The sequence below is a fragment of the Diabrotica virgifera genome, chromosome 8, assembly GCF_917563875.1.
Source record: "Diabrotica virgifera virgifera chromosome 8, PGI_DIABVI_V3a".
In the NCBI taxonomy this organism is placed as follows: Eukaryota; Metazoa; Arthropoda; class Insecta; order Coleoptera; family Chrysomelidae; genus Diabrotica; species Diabrotica virgifera.
Genome location: NC_065450.1, coordinates 95,377,553 through 95,398,606, shown reverse-complemented (window position 1 = coordinate 95,398,606; position 21,054 = coordinate 95,377,553). Strand labels below are relative to the sequence as shown.

Here is a 21,054-nt window from a genome sequence, read left to right as displayed (position 1 = left end):
TCTTTAATTTTTGTTTGTACTCCTCCCAGTTTACCGCTCATGACTGATGCACCATCGTAACTTTGGGCAATCAATTTTTCAGGTGCTTCATTAATTTTTAATAATTGAAGTTCTTCCAATATTACATTAGTTAAATGTTGTGCTGTAGTACCTAGGGGGTTAACAAATTTCCAAAATCTTTCATGTACAATACCAGTTAATACATATCGCAATATGATAATCATCTGCGTTTTATTGGAGCTGTCTGTGGTCTCATCTACTTGAATGGCCACAAAATTTGTCTGGCCAATCTCCTTCATGATATGAGTATGCACAATGGCTAACATTGATTCTAAAATATCGTTCTGAATTGTTTTCGATGTTCCTTTAAATACTGTACTTTTTTCAATGTGTTCTTTAAACATTAAATCCAGTTCAGAAACAAAATCGATAAGGCCCAGAAAAATTCCACGATTATTGGAGCTGTCACTTTCGTCATGACCGCGCAATGCAATTTCGAAAACTCCACAAAATTTTACACAGTCGATTAGTTTGTTTAAAATATACCTATTTTTAGATACCAATTCATTAAAGTCATGCACAGATTTACGATATACACTATCAAGTTGCTGTCTTATGTTAACACGTCCTAAACTTGCGTAACTCATTGATGAATTTATATGAGTAGTTGAAGAGGCATGTTTTGTAATTTTCACTTTTAAATGCTTAATGTCAGTTACTCCATTTTTCGCCCATACAGCGTCATTCGAAAACAGTAAACACGGATAGCAAAAAAATGCATTTCTCACACTGCAGCCACAAATCCAATCACACAAATTGTACATTGATTCTTTAAAATATCTTTGAATGTCCTTACCCCTATCCTTTGTTGTTTGTTTTAAATTCATGTTTGGTTTTGGTCGACCACTTTCTTTTTTCTCAAGCCGCCGTTCATAATTTAGTGTTCCAGCAGATTTTAAGGCAATTATTTCGTCAACAACACTCATCTTGTTTTTGTTACAATCACAAAAAAATCCAACAAAACAAAATAAATTACGCAAATACGCCGCGATCGATATAGACCTGCCGTGAAGTGCGGTCAGCAGACGGTAACTAACTAAACGTGAGGCCGTCGACTCTACTAGAGGTATACGACGGAAAGGTCACTCCCACTCTCGCCCACGAAATTGCTATCTGCCGTCTCTTTTCTATTTTACATGCATTTGTCCATAAGCCATAAGAACTGTATATAGACAATTTAAAATACGGCCCAGCCACGGGCTTGTGTATAGCGCGAGGCGCGACGTTATTATATCTATTATATTTGTTTTGCCAATGCAGACTGCTGAGAGAGAATTTTATATTTCAGAGTGAAGTTTTAGATAAAAGATATTTTTAATAAAATTGGTATTTTTATGAGATTATTTTAGGGGGGTCATTGACCAATTGACCCTAAGGAGGAGCCGCGCTTGTATATTAGTCCAGTCGGGATAGCATTTGACCTTGAATGCCGAGCTGCTCAAAATTTTATTTTTCTGATCTTTAGGGGAGTCCATAGTAGCCTAAATTTAAAATCACGAATGAATTCCTCCGTTACGTTAGCAGCCATCTTGATTTTAAAGGAGAACCTGTTTTGCTCAATATCTCCGCCATTTTTAAATTTTCGACAAAAATGGTAGGAACTGAAATTGTTCCAAATAAATCGAATTTACAATTATTACAATTTCTTTTTAACAATTTTTGTCGTGAGGTCGATATTTTCGAGTTAATTGTACTTACAGTAGACGCCTATATTTTTGACTATAATATTGCATGTAACTTTTTTGGTATTGTAATATAATTCAAATCCTTCTCACCACTTAAAGTCCTGTGTTTTATCTATCTGTGGGCAAATTATCAGCCAAATCGATTATGATGTATTTTGGGAATGGAGAAAAATGTAAAAAAACGGTATTTTAACGTTTTCTACACTATAAAATTTGATCAAAAGCTTGTTTTGAATCAAAGTAACTTGTTATAATGCCATATAATGACATTTTTGAGTCCCTTCTATTAAAATATTATGTTTTCCAAATCACTGTAACCAAATCACTGTAAAATCGCATAAAATAACATTTTGAGAAAAATAGAAGAAGAAAATTTTTTGTCCTTAAATATCTTATTTTTACGTCCCGTAGAAGCTATATACCAATTTTCAGACAAATCGGAGGTCCAAAATTTTTTTTGCTCTAAAATTGAGTGATTTGAAATGGAATGGCCTTTGCACTACAAGTAACAGTTATCCAAGAACATTTATAAGCCATCTCTTTAAATTTAATGATGACATTGTCAAGTAATGTTTGCATATCCATACCAGTGATAATTTTACAACATATAATTTGTCGTGTAAAGACAGAAAAAGTAGGGATAGCCGTAAAATATGTGCGCCTACGCTGTTCATACCCTGCGCGTTAGAGAAAACGGACACCACACAAAATGGTTAATTTTTGATGTCTCGAATTTCCTAAACCTATTGTCACATTTTTTAACATGTTATATCCTTATTCTTTAATAATATCGTTGTAATATTATTGTTGCTAGAGAGGTAAATTGTCATTGAATACCGGGTGTAACAATCAAATTGTGTTTTTTTCTCAAAGTTCACCACATCCTGTAGAATATTCTAGCATTTGAAGAGTACAGGGGAAAACAAGGAATGTCACATTTTATACTTATTGAGATAAACACCAATAAAGGTTTAATTCTTATGATACCTAAAAACTACTTAGGAGATTCTTAGCAGAATTCTAGTAATTATTATTCTATAATCTTAATATAATATCAACCTATATTCAATTATTAATTTAATAATGCCCAAAAAACTGCTAATATTCCTTATTTTTTTTCAGTGGCGTGCGGACAATCGTGGTCCTTAGCTTGGAAAGAAATTCTTAGAAAATTTATATAGACTGATCTTTCTGTTTTTTGTCCTGAATCGATAGCTTAGTCGATAGTACTCAGCTTTTGCTTCCACATGGCGAGGAAAGCCAAAATTAATGAAAAAGTGACATTCCTTGTTTTTCCCCTGTACACATCATTTATAAAATAGATAAATAAAGGCCAATAAAGCTGTACACAGCTTTATTGGGCAAATCTTTGCATACTAATTCAATACCAGCTTCATGGAAATCTGGTATAGTAACACCGATATATAAAAGTAAAAATAAACTTCTTTCGTCTAATTATCGCCCAGTAACAGTTCCACCAACATCAGTAAAAGTAATGGAAAGATTAATAGCTAATAAATTAGTATCCTTTTGGTTAGAGCATAATGTTATTCCAGTTTCTCAATACGGATTTCTGCCGAACCGTTCTGTAACTAGCAACCTTCTTCACTCTCTTAATGAATGGACTTTATCTTTGGACCGATATGAGCCGATTGACATTATTTATATAGATTTTCCCCGTGCATTTGATAAGGTACCCATAAAAAAATGAATGCTGAAGCTAGAACATTACGGTGTGCGTGGTGAGTTGTTATTGTAGTTGGAAAACTTCCATTCTGAAAGAACTTTTTCGGTCAAAGTGGAAAATGACTGCAGTGTTCCTCGTGCGGTAGCCAGTGGTGTCCCTCAGGGATCAATATTAGGGCCGATTCTGTTTTTGCTGTATGTATCTGATTTAACGTGCGGATGGCAGTCAAAATCGGTTTCATATGCCGACGATTTAAAGTTATATTACTGTCCCGATATTGTTAATACTCTTTAGAGTGACCTTAACCAGCTATCAGAATGGAGCATGAAATGGGCTATTCCAATAAATACGCGTAAGTGTTGTGTCGTTCAATGTGGATATAATAATCCATATACCGGGTGGTGAATTGAAAAACGGGCCATAGGAAACTCAATGTAAAATTCTAAATTGTTGAATTCCTGCTTCCCTAATTATTTTACATCAAAAGTCATGAGAAACTATTTGTAGAGGATTAAAATCTGTATTAAAAACAAAAGTTAAAATTGTTCTACGATTTAAACACAGTCCAAAATTTTGAAAAATAGAATACATTTGCCATACCTAAGTAAGTGCGTAAAAGGTCACACGTTACTATTTCTAACAGTACGCAAACTATTGACTAAATAAAACATCTTTATTATTACTACTTTCTCCTCAACTGAGGTCATCTTTTCGACTTTATTGTTTTTTAAACAATAAAAACGATAAAATAAAAATACTGACAGTTCAAAATATTGTTAATATAATAATTTCATTGTGACCGAAGGCAACCTTATACACATTGTTGCACTGTGTGTAGCCTAAATTTGGCAAATACTTTGATAAAATTTATTATATTTTACAACATTCTGGAATGTGTTTAATTCGTAGAACAATTTTAACAATTGTTTTCAATAAAGATTTCAATCCTCTACAAATAGTTTCTCATGTCTTTTGATGTAGAATAATAAGGGAAGCAGGAATTCAACAGTTTAGAATTTTACATTGATTTTCCTATGGCCCGTTTTCCAATTCACCACCCTGTATAACATATTTTTTGCATGGAGTTCCTCTGAAATCGGTAGTGGAAGTTAATGATTTGGGCGTGACGGTCAGCCAAACGTTAAGTTGGTCTACTCAAACAGCAAAAGCAGTCGGTAAAGCTAACTCTGCTTTATACCTCATAGCAAAAGCTTTTCCCAGAATGTCTCCTGACTTGTTTTTGAAATTGAAACACTATAAAAGTTATAGGACCTCACCTAGAATTTGGAGTATCTGCTTGGTCTTTATTCTTTTGAATATTTATTTTAATTTGATTTTTATTTTGCAAGAATTTGTTTTATGTTATATTATTTAGTTTAAGACCTACAATTATTTTGTATTTTGAGCCATATAAGCTTTGCTTTGGCTCGATATTATTGTATAATAATAATAATAATAAAATACTCAAATTAAAACCCAACTAACGCCTCAATTTTTCTTATCATTCTGTTTTTTAATTCACTCGCTTAAGTTGGATAATAAAAAAGTTAGGTACTCACTTATAACAACTAGCCATGTTCTTCATCAATAACGGGTGTTTCCAAATAAGTTCGAGAAACTTTAAGGAGTAGTTCTGCATGAAAACATAATAAAAGTTTGCCTTCTAAACATATGTCCGCAAATGCTTCGTTTCCGAGATACGTGATGCTAAATTTTTTCTTACAAACTGACGATTTATTTATTGCTCTAAAACTGGTTGAGATATTCAAATGAAATTTGGTAGGTTTTAAGAGGTCGTAATTGTGCATTTTTTGACATTTTATATTCACCATTGGCGTGCATACGGGTAATATGACCCGTTTGTACGCCAATGGTGAATATAAAATTCTTGATTGTATGTCAAAAAATTCACAATAGCTACCTCTTAAGACCGATTAAATTTTATTTGCATAGCTCAACCGGTTTTAGAGCAATAAATAAATTGTCAGTTTGTAAGAAAAAATTCAATATCCCGTATCTCGGAAACGAAGCATTTGCGGACATTTGTTTATAAAACAAGCGGTCATTATTTTGTCAAGTAGAATTACCCTTTAAAGTTTGTGGCACTTATTTAGAAACACCCCGTAGTTATGAAGGACATGGCTAGTTGTTAAGGTACCTAACTTTCTTATTATAAAAAACAGAGTGTTAAGAAAAGCTGAAGCTATAGTTTGGTTTAGGAAATCCGAAAAAGGTTTAGAAAATCAGAGTCATCAAAAGTTACCCATTCTATGGGGTACCCGATTTTTTTAAAATAGGTACATAATATGTAACAATTTGATAAGGTAGTGGTTAGCAAAAATTTGGAGTGTCACTATGTTTCTTCTTACATATTTACTAGGCATCTAGAAAGAAACGTAAAATGTTTTCACACAAATCGTTGATATCCCAAAGTTAAGACATTATTATAGTCCATAGTATTTGTTATTGCAGTAAACTCTCTCTTAACGGACACCTCTCTTCGCCGGACACGTCCTCTATACGGACGATTTTTAAAACAAAAATCATTCGGCTACATGTATATGAACCTGTACCCTTTAACTCAGACGGATAATCTCAACAACGGACGCGGACAGTAAATAAGGGGAAATGCGAACAGTAAATTAAAAAATTTAACATTTTTTTTCAAATATTTTGCAATGTAAATGTGTATAATACATTTATTATTTCAAATCAACACAGATGTTTACGACGTGATATTTGATACTGTTCACGTTATCAACACTAGGTAATAAAGATTTGTCTGGCGCATATTGAACCTAAGCGAGTCACAACCTGCGCTGGTGGGACCGGTGACCTGTGCAGTTATTTTTCTAGCGTGGCGCATATTGATCCGGCTGTCGCTGTAACGAATAGAGATGGGCAAAATAAGTGCAAACGTGTAACGGCTACTATTGATACCGGTTCTCAGTGGTACTGAGTACAAATACTGATTACAAAATACTGATGTATCTGATCCTTGTACTGAATTGAGTAGGCAACTAAAAAACCGTAGTTCCGTACATGTAACTAGTAACGTTTTAAAAATATCTTACACGTCCCTAGTAGTCGTAGCGGTATGACTTTCGAAAACATCGAATTTGATCATAAGCGGCTGCATAAAAAGATACCTTACACTGAGTATTCTATTTCTACATACCTTTATAATAACAAGCATAAGTTAAACACTGCATTGATTGCGATTGCAAAAACGGTTCGCATGTTTTAAATAAGATTTTTGCTGATTATGTTTTTGCTAAAATATTAAATAGCACAAAAAATACAATTCACAACCATCATTTAATTTTTAACGATAAACAAAAGTCTAATAAATATATGATGCCAAGTTTAAAATTGATCGACTTTGTCGATAGCAGTGTCATTAATAGATATTTTTTACCATGAATCATTTTCCAATGATTGTGTGGATTTAGAAATAGGTACATACTAAACAATTTTTTGATCTGTATAAAGGAGATTATAATTATGACACATTACGGTACTCCTCATTTTTCAAATAATATGCTCTTGTAAACGCATAACTTTGATTTATTGGCTAAAGCCACACTAACTACAGAGCTGTGCGGTACATCTTTTTAATATGATGCAAGTCTTCGAAATGCCGCCTCTTGATTATTACAGAAACTTAACTTTTATTTTTATTAAATGAACCTACACAAATTGAAGGACATCTTTTATTTTAAAAGCAAAACATATTTTATAGACCTGGATCCGGCAAACTGAAAATTTGTTAGTAGCTTAACAGTGTCTATTCGGACAAACTTGGATGTACAGGAACACTGGAACAGGGGAAGGTTTAATAGTGGAACAGTTTAAAAATTTGGAACGTTACATTACGAAAACGTCCCATGTATTTTGTCGGACAGAACAAAAAATCGATTTGTTACCCTTTCATTAAACTCTCATGCAAAAATCAGACTGCTATTACTAACAAACATGATTCCTGTTATTTGACATGTTCTTCCTGTTTCACTCATTAAAATGCCCAGTTAGTGATAAACACCAGTCTAATTTTTCCATGAGAGTTTAATGAAATGGTAACAAATCAATTGGAAGTTCTGTCCGATAAAATATATGGAACGTTTTTGTAGTCTGACGTTCCAAATTTTTAACCTGTTCCACAATTAAAACTTCCCCTGTTTCAGTGTTCCCGTACATCAAAGTTTGTCTGACGAGACACCGTTAAGCTATTAACAAATTTTCAGCTTGCTATAAATCAACTTTTTGTTGGTACGCGGGATCCAGGCCTAGAAATACTATGTCACAAATGATGGCGTAATCCCTTTTCTATAGGTATGAAAATTTTGTAAATATCATTCATTTCTTAAATCTACACAACATTATCATTAAAAATGATCCATTACTAAAAACCGTTAAGCATATCTGTGAATATCGCATAATCCTCGAATAAAATGTGTCATCATACCGGGGTTGTTCATGCTTATAAATAAAATATGTAGACAAGATATAAATATATGTAATAGGTAAGCAGTTTTTGCAACGACAATCCAATCACAATCAGTGTTGTTTATAATAATAGTAATTCCGAACGAGTTCTATTAGCTTTTCTACGTCCATCTCGAAAACAAAACCGCAACTGAGAATTGAGTCACGCGTCCCACGACACCAGAAAACTGTACGCCGATGACAAACGTTCGCATGGCTAGACCTGGCACCGTATTGACTGATATTAAGATGCGCAGAACTCTCTACGCAACTCGCAGGTGCCAGGTTGTGTTCGCTCAGGATCAATTTGCGCCGGGACTGTGTGTGTCCGTCGATGAAAGAAATGCGACACCAGGAACTCATTAAATGATTGTTTTGACTGGAACAAGCATTTAACCGAACTTTAACCGAAATGCCTGATTAAGCCTATTCAATAGACGTAGTTATATTTTTATGAGTTTTTTTGCAACGTGAATAATTAGGGGGCCGCCAAAAGGAAGTTTTAAGTTTGAAAGAAAAAGTCGAAAGAAAATGCATTAGAAGTTGCAAGCAAACTAAGCGTTGATGTGAAAGCTTCTAGTGGATGACTCGAGAAATTTTGTAAGCGACACCATATATTTCCTTCAAATCTGTGTGTAGCGAACCAGCTGCTGTAGATTTATTAGTGGCTTATAACTGGAAGGAAAATCTGCTCACTTTAACGAAAGAAATACTCTTCGCGAGACATGACGTAGAGTATACTCTCTAAGACGTAGGTAAGGCGTCTAACGATAGGATCACAATTATATTTTGCACCAATATAATGGGAGACAAAGAAAGGTCACTGGTAACCGGGAACAGTAAAAGTCCACGTCGGTTCAAGGTTTCACACGCAGAGCAATTACATATCGAGTGGTACAGCAATAAGAAGTCGTGGATGACAAATGACAATGGAAATCATGGCATACTGGCTCGATTAATTTGATAGAAGGCAGAGAGAAAATCGAAAAGTTCTTTTGTTCCTAAACAATGCTGCGTCTCATCCACAACTTGTGTTATTTCCTAATAACATTTTTTACATCCACATCTAATTTTCTACATCCACAACTAATATTTCCATTAATATGTCTATGCATACATATTATGTACATGCACTTATTTTTAAAAATTTTAAGTTAACATATTTTTTTCTCTTCAACGGACACCTCCTTTAAACGGACACTTTATGCGGAACGACTACTGTCCGTTCAAGGGAGAGTTCACTGTACCTATATTTTTAACTCAATAGTGTACTATAATGTGTATAAAATAATAAAAATAAAATTTCCTTAGAAAATGCAAAACGTGAATGGCAAAACTTTAAAAATTATCTATAATCCTAATGTGATAAACATAATTATTTTACATAAAATTTTGTTACATAAAACGAATGTTTGCACACTTAAACTACAATTTAAGAAGGTGATGATATTCACGCTCCGTTTAGTAGATAGAATTTAAACTATTTGCCCTATTACTAAACAATTTTCCGCAAGGACGAATCGGCAGTGTTAAATAAAATCTTCAATCTAATCATTTTCAAAATCTTTTGAATACAATACGTACATCTGAAGATAAAACGAAATCAATTATTACCAAAACGGAAGTAACATTTCTATAGACAATGACATTGATATCTTGATGAATAGTGGCTCATCCCAAGACTTCTACTAATCTGCATTTTGCCGATATTTAAGCAATGTATTACAGCAGAGTTCACACAGTTCGTGACAAAGAGTGAATGCAGTATATCTTTAAAATGAAGAAGTGGGTAAGTTCTTTAGAATTTAGAACATTAATGATTTGTGTTACAATTTCATAATTATATTATGTAGTCCAAGCTGTATGTGAAAAATAGGTCGATTTTAGTATATAATTAAGGAATTTTTGAAACCTATCAGGTGTTGTGAAGGACGATGCCAGGAATAACTTCTAAAATTTTACCAAAAATTTTGTGCGCTTTTTTATTTATGACGTTTTTTATATATTAAATTTGCAATTTTTAAAGATTTTTAATTATGCAGCTTAGGATATTCATTATTAAGAAAATTTGTTACATATAAAAAAATGTTGAGCTCGATTGGTGAACTTGTTGCTTAGATATTACGTATAAATTGTTTATCCCGAGAGGTCAAATATCGAAGACTACAACTTTTTGAAAAAAATCGTTATTTGTTATGTTTGGAACTGAAGGATCTTCATTTTAAAGCCATAAGAAATAAAACAAAGTTATTTTTACAATAAATAATGCAATTGCAAAAAATGGCCATGTTGGACCTTTAAATTAAACTTGTCATAGCTCCTATTGTAGGCTGTTTTAAGTTACTACAACCTTCTAAATAAGAAATAGTTGAAAGACTGATAAGTTTGTACACACTTGAATGAATAGAGGAAATAAAAAATGTAGTATATCAAAGTGTGTAAATAATTTATTTCTTTAGCTAAGCGCTTTCGACATAAACGTCATCATCGGAGCTAATGGTCAATTGTTAAAAAAAGTACCGCTACAAAATTGAGGTGTTAACATTTGCATCTTGTGAAAATAAATTTTGGTTGGATATGCTATGTCCTCCGTACAACCCCAAACAGTAAAATCAGAAAAACGGCCACATTACACGTTACACAAACACAAAAAATTTTTTTCCATGGTATAGGTATCACCCATCCATTGTTGGCCTAGTAGAAACAGCTGACTGACCTGTTTCTACTGGGCCAACAATGGATGGGTGATACCTATACCATGGAAAAAAAATTTTTTGTGTTTGTGTAACGTGTGATGTGGCCGTTTTTATGTTTTTTCTGTTTGGGGTTGTACGGAGTACATAGCATATCCAACCAAAATTTATTTTCACAAGATGCAAATGTTAACACCTCAATTTTGTAGCGGTACTTTTTTTAACAATTGACCATTAGCTCCGATGATGACGTTTATGTCGAAGCACTCAGCTAAAGAAATAAATTATTTACACACTTTGATATACTACATTTTTTAATTCCTCTATTCTAAATAAGAGTTTCCTCGAAAATGAATATCCTAAGCTGCAAAATTTAAAATCTTTAAAAATTGCAAATTTAACAAATGAAAAACGGCAGAAAAAAAAACGCACAAAATTTTGGTTACATTTTAGTAGAAGTTATTCCTGGCCTCGTTCTTTACAACACCTGATAGGTTTCAAAAATTCCTGAACAGGTTTTGTCACCCACAGCCTGGGGCAATGCATTATATTTTATTTTCGAGATAAATATCATAAACTTTTTTAATAAATATCAGTAAAATTACATATTCCAGAAACTCTTTTGATAAACGAAGACCGGAGATTCCTCAGATAATTTTAAGACAATTTAATCCAATTTACCTAGCTCGAAAACGATTCCTAAGGGAACTAGAGGATATTGAAGATAGGGTCTTATAATTAGTTTTATTAAATACCTCCAGAACGATAAATTTATAAAAGCGAAAACCGGTACGCGTATTTATCTTCCAGAGATAAATCGATTTCATTAATTGCGAATTTATAGAACTGGGCATAGGCGTCCGTTTTGGTTAGGGCAATGATTATTTTATCGCATAACTTTTTTTTCTTTAACTTTTTGACAATTTTGATACTGGAATATTAAATTGTCGGGTATTCTAGTCGAGTACCAAAAGGCACTCTTGCTTTAAGTCGGCAAAGTACACCGTTTCTAGAAAAATAGATTTGAAAATTATTGGTTTTTTGATATTGAAAAAAAAATTCAATCAAAAACGCTGTATTTTACCGACTTAAAGTAAAAGTAACTTTTAGTATTATATTACCTTTTAATTTAATAATCTAGTGTCAAAAATACTTAAATTAAAGGCAACAAAGTTATGAGATGAAATATTTGTTGCCCTACCCAAAACGGATGCCTATGACCGGTACTAGAAATTTGCAATTGGCAAAATCGTGGAAGATAATAGGCTTATAAATAAGCGTACCAGTTTTCGTTTTTCTAAATAGAAGCGTTCTGGAGGTATTTAAACAAAACTAATTAGAAGACGCCATCTTCAAAGAGCTCTAGCTCCCTTAGGATGCATTTTGGGACTAGGTGAATTGAATTAAATTTTCTTAAAATTATCAGTAGTAATTACAGAAGAGCTCTAAAATTATCGATTTGTTTCCCGAGTAACACTTTGACAGTATACACTCACGAACAAAAATATTGCACATTTGAAATTAACCTGTGAAATAAATTTCCTTGTGCTGCTCCCAGTGTCATAGAAATAAGATTTCTTTTCCAAATGCGATGTTTTAATGTATCATATAAATGTTATAATCGGATATAAATTTAATATGGGCTCTATAGTGGCCAATTTAATTTTTATTATTTTTTTATTTAAATTTATGTGTCTCGGCTGCAATGGCTATTGACACAAACAATATTGGTTATATAATAGTTAATTACAATGAGGACTTATAACTAATTATTATAACAGTTAATTTCTAAATCTTAAATAACATTAGGTAAAAATTATGACAAAAATATTGGATATACGATTGTTAGATACTATAGAGACTTACAACTAATTATTACAATAACTATTAATTATTAATTATAATGTTTAATTATTAATCACTAAATTTTGAATAAAAGGTAGAGATTATAAAGTCAGAAGATCATATTGTGTTAAATAATTGAATGTCTTTCAAGAAACTAATTAGGTTATGAAGTTGATCGGACGAGTTTAAAATGGCTTAAGTTTATGTCGATTTCTTTGAGTCACATACTGAGGACACTCAGTAAGGATGTGTTTCACGCTTAAAACACTAAAGCAAATTTGACAATTAGGCTTCGGTTCAGACTTCATTAAGTATTCGTGTGTGTATCAGGTATATCCAATTCTCAGCCTTCGAATGACTGCTTTTTCTTTTCTAGTCATAGTTGGGAGTTCAAATATAGTGACAGTTTGCCGGATCTCGTGCAATGTGTTTTTGATTGTGTTCCAGTGGATTTGCCAAGAGAAATTTTGTTGCTGCTTAAACATCTGCTTCAAATTACTACGGATTTATACATGTACTTTTGAGTGCTGATCATTTAGGGTAGAGGCTAAATTTACGACGTGATTTGCTTTTCCATTACCGGAGATGTCGATTGGGATAGTATCCAGATGATAGTAACAACTACGCCTTGAGAAGCAAGTGTACTATAGATGTTATGGATTTCGTGAACTAAAGGATGTTGAACATATAAACTTTTTATGGATAAGAGCGATGATAAGGAATCTGTGCATATTGCTTGGTTTTTACTATCGATTTCTAAGGATTTAAAATCTTCTAATATCGCGTATAATTCACCAGTATATACGCTGCATACATCTGGTAATAAAAATGATTTTATTGTCTTATCAACTGTGGTAACAGCACATCCAGTTCCTATTTCACTTTTGGAAGCATCTGTGTATAAAATTTTTTGGAATTTGTTCTTTTCTATAATTTCTTCAAAGTATTGTCTTATTACAATGCTCGGAGTTTCGTGTTTGCTGTAGGCCAACAAAGAAGTATTTAAATGTAGGATTTATCTGCTCCAAGGAGGGCTAGCTGGAATTTTATATGGAAGTGTTTTGGTATTTCTTTAGGTTGATTTCTGGATTTCAATAATTAATTGGATCGTTCTCGGTAAATCCGAGAGAGGTTTTGAATTTATTAGACGGTAGACTTGCTGTGTGACCGTGTTGTTGGCATAAAAAACATACCATTTTATCCGTAGAGAGGAATATTCTGTGGGAGTTGTTGTCAAAAGGGATTATTATTGATGTTTGTAGCTCAAAGTTTTCTGTGGATGGAGTGACATATTATACTTATTTTCTGAAACTCATAATATGGGTAAATACATCACCGAGGATTCCAGCTTTTAGACATGACACCGGTGACACGAGTTGTAGACCTAGATCCTTGAGATGTTTTTCTATGATGTCGTGTGGAATTGATGGAAAAACGCTGGAGATTATAAGCCTTTTAGCTGGGGTAATAGTCTCCGTACTGGTAGTTCAATTGTATTTATTTTAATTGTAGGATGTTCAGTAATAATTTGATCAACAAGTTCAGAATTTGTTAGGTAGATACAGATTCTGTTATTGGAAATTCTTGAGGCGAAGCAGATGTTTTTCGGATTAACAATATTACCTATGGCCTTGACATAGTCGAGAATTACTAAATTTGGTTCTGCATGAATTAAAATATCTTCGGCCTTTTTTTTGATACTTCGGACGTGGTTTAGTCATCGTAGCAGTTGCCTATGAACTAGTAAGATTACTGGAAGAATTGGGTCCAGACATGGTGTTGCTAACAGTAGGGGAACATTGATTTAAATTGTTACTCATGTAGTCAAAAGTATCTTTAATTTGTTTATATTACCGCTTTGGAAGTCTGGAAATAGGTGATAACTAGCTATTGACAGTTGTTTCACACTGAATGTGTTTAAGTTGGAAGATTATTACGTAAAAAATCTCTTACTGACCGAAGCTACAGCTTGTTTTTGATGATCAACACTTAACACAATTGTTATTAGTCACTATTTGAGCGAAAAATAATTTTCATAACTTGTATTTACAGTAATAATTACAAATTTCGGCACTAATCTACAGATCGATATGTACACGTTCTGACGTTAGTTTGACAGTCCCAATTTTTAAATTGAATCTCATCAAAGTAAGTATTCACTATTCTACCGACATGAATACCTGTCGTGGTGCATTAACACAAATTTGTTATACAATATGGCTGGCAAATGGCAAAACATGGTCTAAAATGTTTTTAATATACCTACATATCAGCTGTCATTCACCCAAACACCTCCACAAGTTCGGTATCTCCTTTCCAAGAAATACCACTCCATAGCACTATGCCGCCACCACCAAAATTAACACTCTGTATGAGGTTACATCTGGCATACCGTTCACCAGATATGGAAAAAATATTTTCAAAACTTCATCTACAGAAGAACTGGAGAACAGTATGTCAGTTGGTTGTCTCATACAGACCGTTAGTTTTGGTGGTGGCGGCATAGTGTTACGGAGCAGTATTGTTTTGAAATAGTAACATACCGAACACGTGAAGATGATTAGGCGAATGCCAACTGATCTGTACATTGAAAACATTTTAGAAGATCATGTTTTGCCATTTAAAAGCCATATTGGATATGACATATTGGTGCTAATGTATACTGGCCCGTATATAGCCCAGATCAGATTTAAATCCGATTATAGCATTTATGTGATACTTTAAAGCATCGCACTCCAAAAAGAAATCCTATTTCTATGATACAGGGGGGATAAGCATAGCAGCACAAAAAATTTCATTCCACATGCATAATATGCAATATTTTTGCCCGTGAGTATATAAAACAATATTGAAAGGTGTTAAAACAATGGGTTAAAATCATTTTGGAATAATCGCTAAGGAGGAATATAAAACACCACATATTGCAGCAATACGCATATAGTTATTATTCATTTTAAGACTTTTATCATCCAATGATTACAAGTGACTCACTCGTTCAATATTCTATTTAACCTTCCTAGAGGAATTTAAATAATTTATTATGACTATTTGAAAGTAAAGACCTTTTAAATATCTAGAAATTTATTAGTAGAGTACAGAGTTTGGCTGTTTTCTGAAACATACCATAATATGTTTGATTTTGAAATAAATAAATGAATATCCTTTTATTTTATCATAATTAGATTAAATAATACAGCAATGTTTTACAATAATTAGTAATATGGTGTATTCCACGAATATACGACTGTTTTGGATTATCGCGACAACGAATGTTTTAGCGTGCAACATAAGAAGTACGAAAGTATTTTGCTACAATAATTACTCCAATAAACAACAATATAATTTGCAATTTACCTACTTTCGTTCTTCATATTTTGCACAGTAAAGTATTCGTTGTCGCGATAATCCAAGAGGGTCGTATATTCGTGGAATGGGGTATAATTTTTCATTATACAAATATTGTTGTAGTTATTAAGAAAAAAGTTTTAATTAATTTAATATAGTTATTAAGGTACCAAGGGTATTATAAGGATAATAACGCTTGAGGTCAATGGTGAATAGACCGAGGGCCTTCGGCCCGATGTATAACGTTGACCGAAAGCGTTATTATTATAATACCCGTGGTGCCTTCAAGGTTTAATGTCCGACTAAATTATTCTTTATATGCAAAAAATTTGAATGAATTTTGAATTAATTAGTTTTCAAATAAGTACATTTACCAGAAATAGTCGTAACGTAATTGTGGTAACCATAGTTTTACTTAGAGTTTTATTTGTCAACTTGACAGTATTTAACTCGTTATTTAAATTTAATAGGCCCTATGGCGTTATTTTTCAATAACACGCCCTTGGGCGTTATATCGTACTTAATAGACTTCGAAATAATGTCATTATTTGTCAAATAATAGACCAGTCGGACATTAATGTTTTTAATATAAGTGCATATTTGTATTGTAGATAGTGCAGTATTTCGATAAGAACTCTGTTCCAATTTTGTCATAACTGCAAATTCGTGTACCAATTTAATCTTTTCAGATTTATGTAGATAGGTAATATTACAAGGTCATACAAGATATACCGCTTGTAAACCTACTTCCGCCATTCCATTAAACTTGATCTGGTTCCGATTATTTATTTATTTCATCATAAATGGCATTACAACTCTTGTGCGTCTTTCGCGATTACTATTGTCTTCCATGTTGGTCACTCCTGTGTCACTATTTCTTATTTTCTCACTTTAATTTTATCCACATCTTCTCTGACTGCATCTTTCCACCTTTTTCTAGGCGGTCCTACAGACCTTCTACCATCTGGTCTTTCTCCAAATACATTGTTGGCAATGGTCGTTACTGCGTGTCACATACCCTGGCCACCTTAGTCTCTATTGACCTTTACATATCCGACTATATACAGGGTATTTGGTAAAGAATGGGCCATAGCTTAACCCAGATTCCTGAGGTTAAAATAGGTCGATTTAAGCTAACTTACCTTAGTAGAAAAGTTGATAATAACCGAAATACAGGGTGTCAAAGTTAAACTTTTATTTTATTTGTTTTTGAATATTTCCTGACAGGCATGGGAAATCAACACGAAATTTGGTATGTGGTGCTGGTATTGTACACTTTACTAAATCATGTTAAACAAAGGTTTCTGGCTACTACAAGAGGCGTACGACGGGGGAACGTGAATGGTTGACCGTTCCCAAATTCTACGCCACTGGCGGAATTGATATTTTAGTGCAATTTTTTGATTTGCTAATACCTTCTATGTAAAAAACGTACTCTTCATTCGTAACGATAAAGCCATTAGTTTTCGAGATATTTGAAGCTAAAAACGAAGGAGCATAATACATTAATCAAAATAAGTGTGCCTTTTCATTTTTAACTTCAAATATCTCGAAAACTACTGACTTTATCGTTACGAATGAAGAGTATACGATTTCCAGAGAAAGTATTGCAGAATCTAAAAATTATGCTAAAATAGCAGTTTCATTAGTGGCGTAGAATTTGGGAATGGTCAATCATTCACTTTCCCCTGTCGTACGCGTCTGGTAGTAGCCAGAAACGATTATATTTAACATAATTTAGTAGGGTGTACAGTGCCTACACTTTCTGTCAAGTATCACACGGATATGTTAAATTATTTTAAAGTATTCTTTTTTTTTAAATAATTTATTCTTTATTTAAATCTTTAACCTGGGAGCAGTCGCGCTCACTTCTGTAACGTAAGTAGTCGCGCGTAGAGAAAAATCTCACAATCTAGATTTAAATACGAATTTAAATCAAATTTCTATTTTATAATATTTTTATTTATTTGTTATGTTAAAAATATTTATTTCTAACAATTTTAAAGCTAATTCGTTCTCACCAAAGCCATAAATTCCACAAAAAAAAAATAAAAAAATAAAAAAAAATTTCTACGCATTACTACGATCTTAAATGTCGAAAAATTTTTTATCAAGTTATCACGGAAAAGGATAAAATATGAGATTTTTTCTCGCGGCGCGACTACTCTCGGGTTAAGAACTATGTGTGCCCGGTACTATAAAACTATTTGACATATCCTTATGGTACTTTGCAGAAAGTGTAGGTACTGTACAATTATACACCCTACTAAATTATGTTAAATAATCGTTTGTGGCGTACAACAGAGGCGTACAACAGGGGAAAGTGAATGGTTGACCCTTCCCAAATTCTACGCCACTGATGAAACTGCTATTTTAGCATAATTTTTAGATTCTCCAATACTTTCTATGCAAATAATATACTCTTGATTCGTAACGATGATTAAGTCATTAGTTTTTGAGATATTTGAACTTAGAAATGAAAAGGCACACTTATTTTGATTAATGTTTTCCTTCGTTCTTAGCTTCAAATATCTCGAAAACTAATGGCTTTATCGTTACGAATGAAGAGTAGTATGTTATTTACATATAAAGTATTGGAGAATAAAAAAATTGCACTAAAATAGAAATTCCGCCAGTGGCGTAGAATTTGGAAAGGGTCAACCATTTACGTTCCCCCGTTGTACGCCTCTGGTAGTGGCCAGAAACGTTTGTTTAACATAATTTAGTAGGCTGTACAGTACCAGCACCTCTTACCAAATTTCATGTTGTCCCATGCCTGTCAGGAAATATTCAAAAATAAATAAAATAAAAGTTTAACTTTGACACCCTGTATTTCGGTTATTATCAACTTTTGTACTAAGGTAAGTTAGCTTAAATCGACCTATTGTAACCTCAGGAATCTAAGGTTAAGCTATGGCCCATTCTTTACCAGACACCCTGTATATAAATAATCTGACTAGATTTTCCTTTCCCAAGAGAGACTCAAACTCGTTATTATGTCTGCGCCTCCATTCGTTAACGCTGTCATATATTATGGCAAGTGCCATATTATATCTAGCGGTCGAAAGATTATACGTTCTCACACCAGCAATTTATTTACTTCTATTTTTGTTAGCGTCCATGTTTCGCTGCCATACGCGACAGCTGGTAGTATTTATTTCTTTGCTACTGTCCAAACATGGTTTGAATCATACGTTTACTGATGCATCTGAATTTATTAATAGTTATAGGGCCAGTTGTTCGAACGCTGATCAAAAATGATCATTATCAACTATTTAATTACAATTACATTTGATTAAGCGTACTTCTGACAGATGTCACATTTTGAGGTTATGTTGACATTTTTTACTGATTTATTTTATTATTTTGGTTTTAATTTAAAATAAACCATAATTAAACTCTTTCTGATGTTAATTTCTTGTTTTTACTTACAAATCAATAATAGTAATAAGCAATTTTTAATAATTTAACAGCTGCGGCTATATTTTAATTACTCCTTTACCTACAATCAATGAATGGTTAGTGTTTTACATGTATTTTTGATGTCTCGATTGATTCCCATCAAGAAAATTGATTACAATAAACTGATTGATTATAATTAACTTCTTGATTAGCGTTCGAACAACCGGCCCTTATATGATTTCCTTTGCAGCTGATTAATGTACAGGGTTAATCATTATATTTTGACCCCCTTTAAACTGCTTTATTTACAGAATTAGGAAAAAATGTAAAATACAAAAGTTATTCGATTTTTCAATTATGATTTTTTGACATATATATCGTACTAGTGACGTCATCCATTAGGGCGTGATGATGTAATCGACTATTTTTTTAAATGGGAATAGGGGTCGTGTGGTAGCTCATTTGAAAGGTTATTCAATTCCCTATTAGATAATATAAACATTAATTATAAAATCTATTTTAAATTGGATAAATTACATACATTCTTCCTTTTGTGTCAATTAATTTAATTAAAAAAAAATTTGGACACCTTGTATCAATAATTATCTTAATGTTTATATTACTGAATAGATAATTAAATTACCTTTTAAATGAGCTAGCACACGACCCCTATTCTCATGTATAAAAATAGTCGATTACGTCATCACACCCAGATAGATGACGTCACTAGTATGTTATATATTTCAAAAAAAGAATGTGTGTGTACTTTGTACGCACGTAAGAAGTTATTCTTTTATTATATAATTTCAACGAAGTAAATATACTTAACAGGTTATTTGTATTTTATTTAAATATTAAACTAACTTTCTTATCTACCACTTTCAAAAATTTTTTATTAAAACAACCAAAAATTAAAAAAAAATATGAATCGTCCAGGATTGGAACCCGCGACCTTCCGATCTCTGACCCAACGCTCTACCAACTACACCACGGAGCTTCTTTTAACTGACACGTAAGTTTCGGATATAATTACACAACACGGTGACAAATAGACATATAAAAATGTTATACCTAGGTACATACTATTTTATTATCTTACTGCGCTGATTACTTCTTTTAATGACTTATTTGCGCTGATACAGATACATATATACCTACCTATCTTGAAAGATTAGCAAGGAACTACATACTGTCTGTGTGCGCATGCGCGCAGATTTATGAAATTTTACTCTCAATCGCGCCTAAACAAGAATAACTTCAAAAATCATATTTTAAAAATAGAAAAACTTTTTATTTTACATTTTTTTCTAATTCTGTAAATAAAGCAGTTTAGAGAGGGGTCAAAATATAGTAAATAACCCTGTACACAATTTAAACGTTTTTTAGAAATTATTTGCTTCTATCCGTGGGGCTCCGAAAAAAAATCTATTTCCAGCACTGTATTTATTTGTTTCATTTGTTTCTATTGTTTCTTTCCTGCTACCATTGATAATTATTTCCTCCTCGTTGAGCTTGCCATGCTCATTTGTTTCTTTAAAATCGGATTCCCTTATGTCATTGTTGTCTTACGTTTTTGTTTGTATTTATGTAATTGTTGTTATTATATTCTTCTTTACTTCTGTCGAAATGTCTGTATTTGAATCCGTATGTTGTATTTGTTCCCAACCTTTATTTTGTCGTTATTCCTGAACATAACATGCCTGAAGTGTCTGTTCGGGCACGTGATTCTTAGTCCTTTACGCTTGAAATCGCCTCTGGGAAAGTATGTAGTAAAATGTATTGCTTTTATTATGGTCTTGGACCTATCATATCTTAATCTGTTCGTCGATACGCTCATTACAATTTTCTCGTT

At 32.7% G+C, this 21,054-nt stretch overlaps 1 protein-coding gene across 1 annotated transcript in view; it reads left to right on the top strand.

Annotated features, from left to right (window-relative positions):
* Window positions 1–9,362: 9,362 nt before the first annotated feature.
* The window catches only part of LOC126889358 (larval cuticle protein LCP-30-like), an 87,773-nt gene continuing 76,081 nt past the window's right edge, over window positions 9,363–21,054 (top strand). The window contains exon 1 of the mRNA XM_050657604.1: window positions 9,363–9,706. Within this exon, the coding sequence (XP_050513561.1) occupies window positions 9,677–9,706 (30 nt within the window). The 5' untranslated portion in view covers window positions 9,363–9,676. The remainder of the gene's footprint in view (window positions 9,707–21,054) is intronic.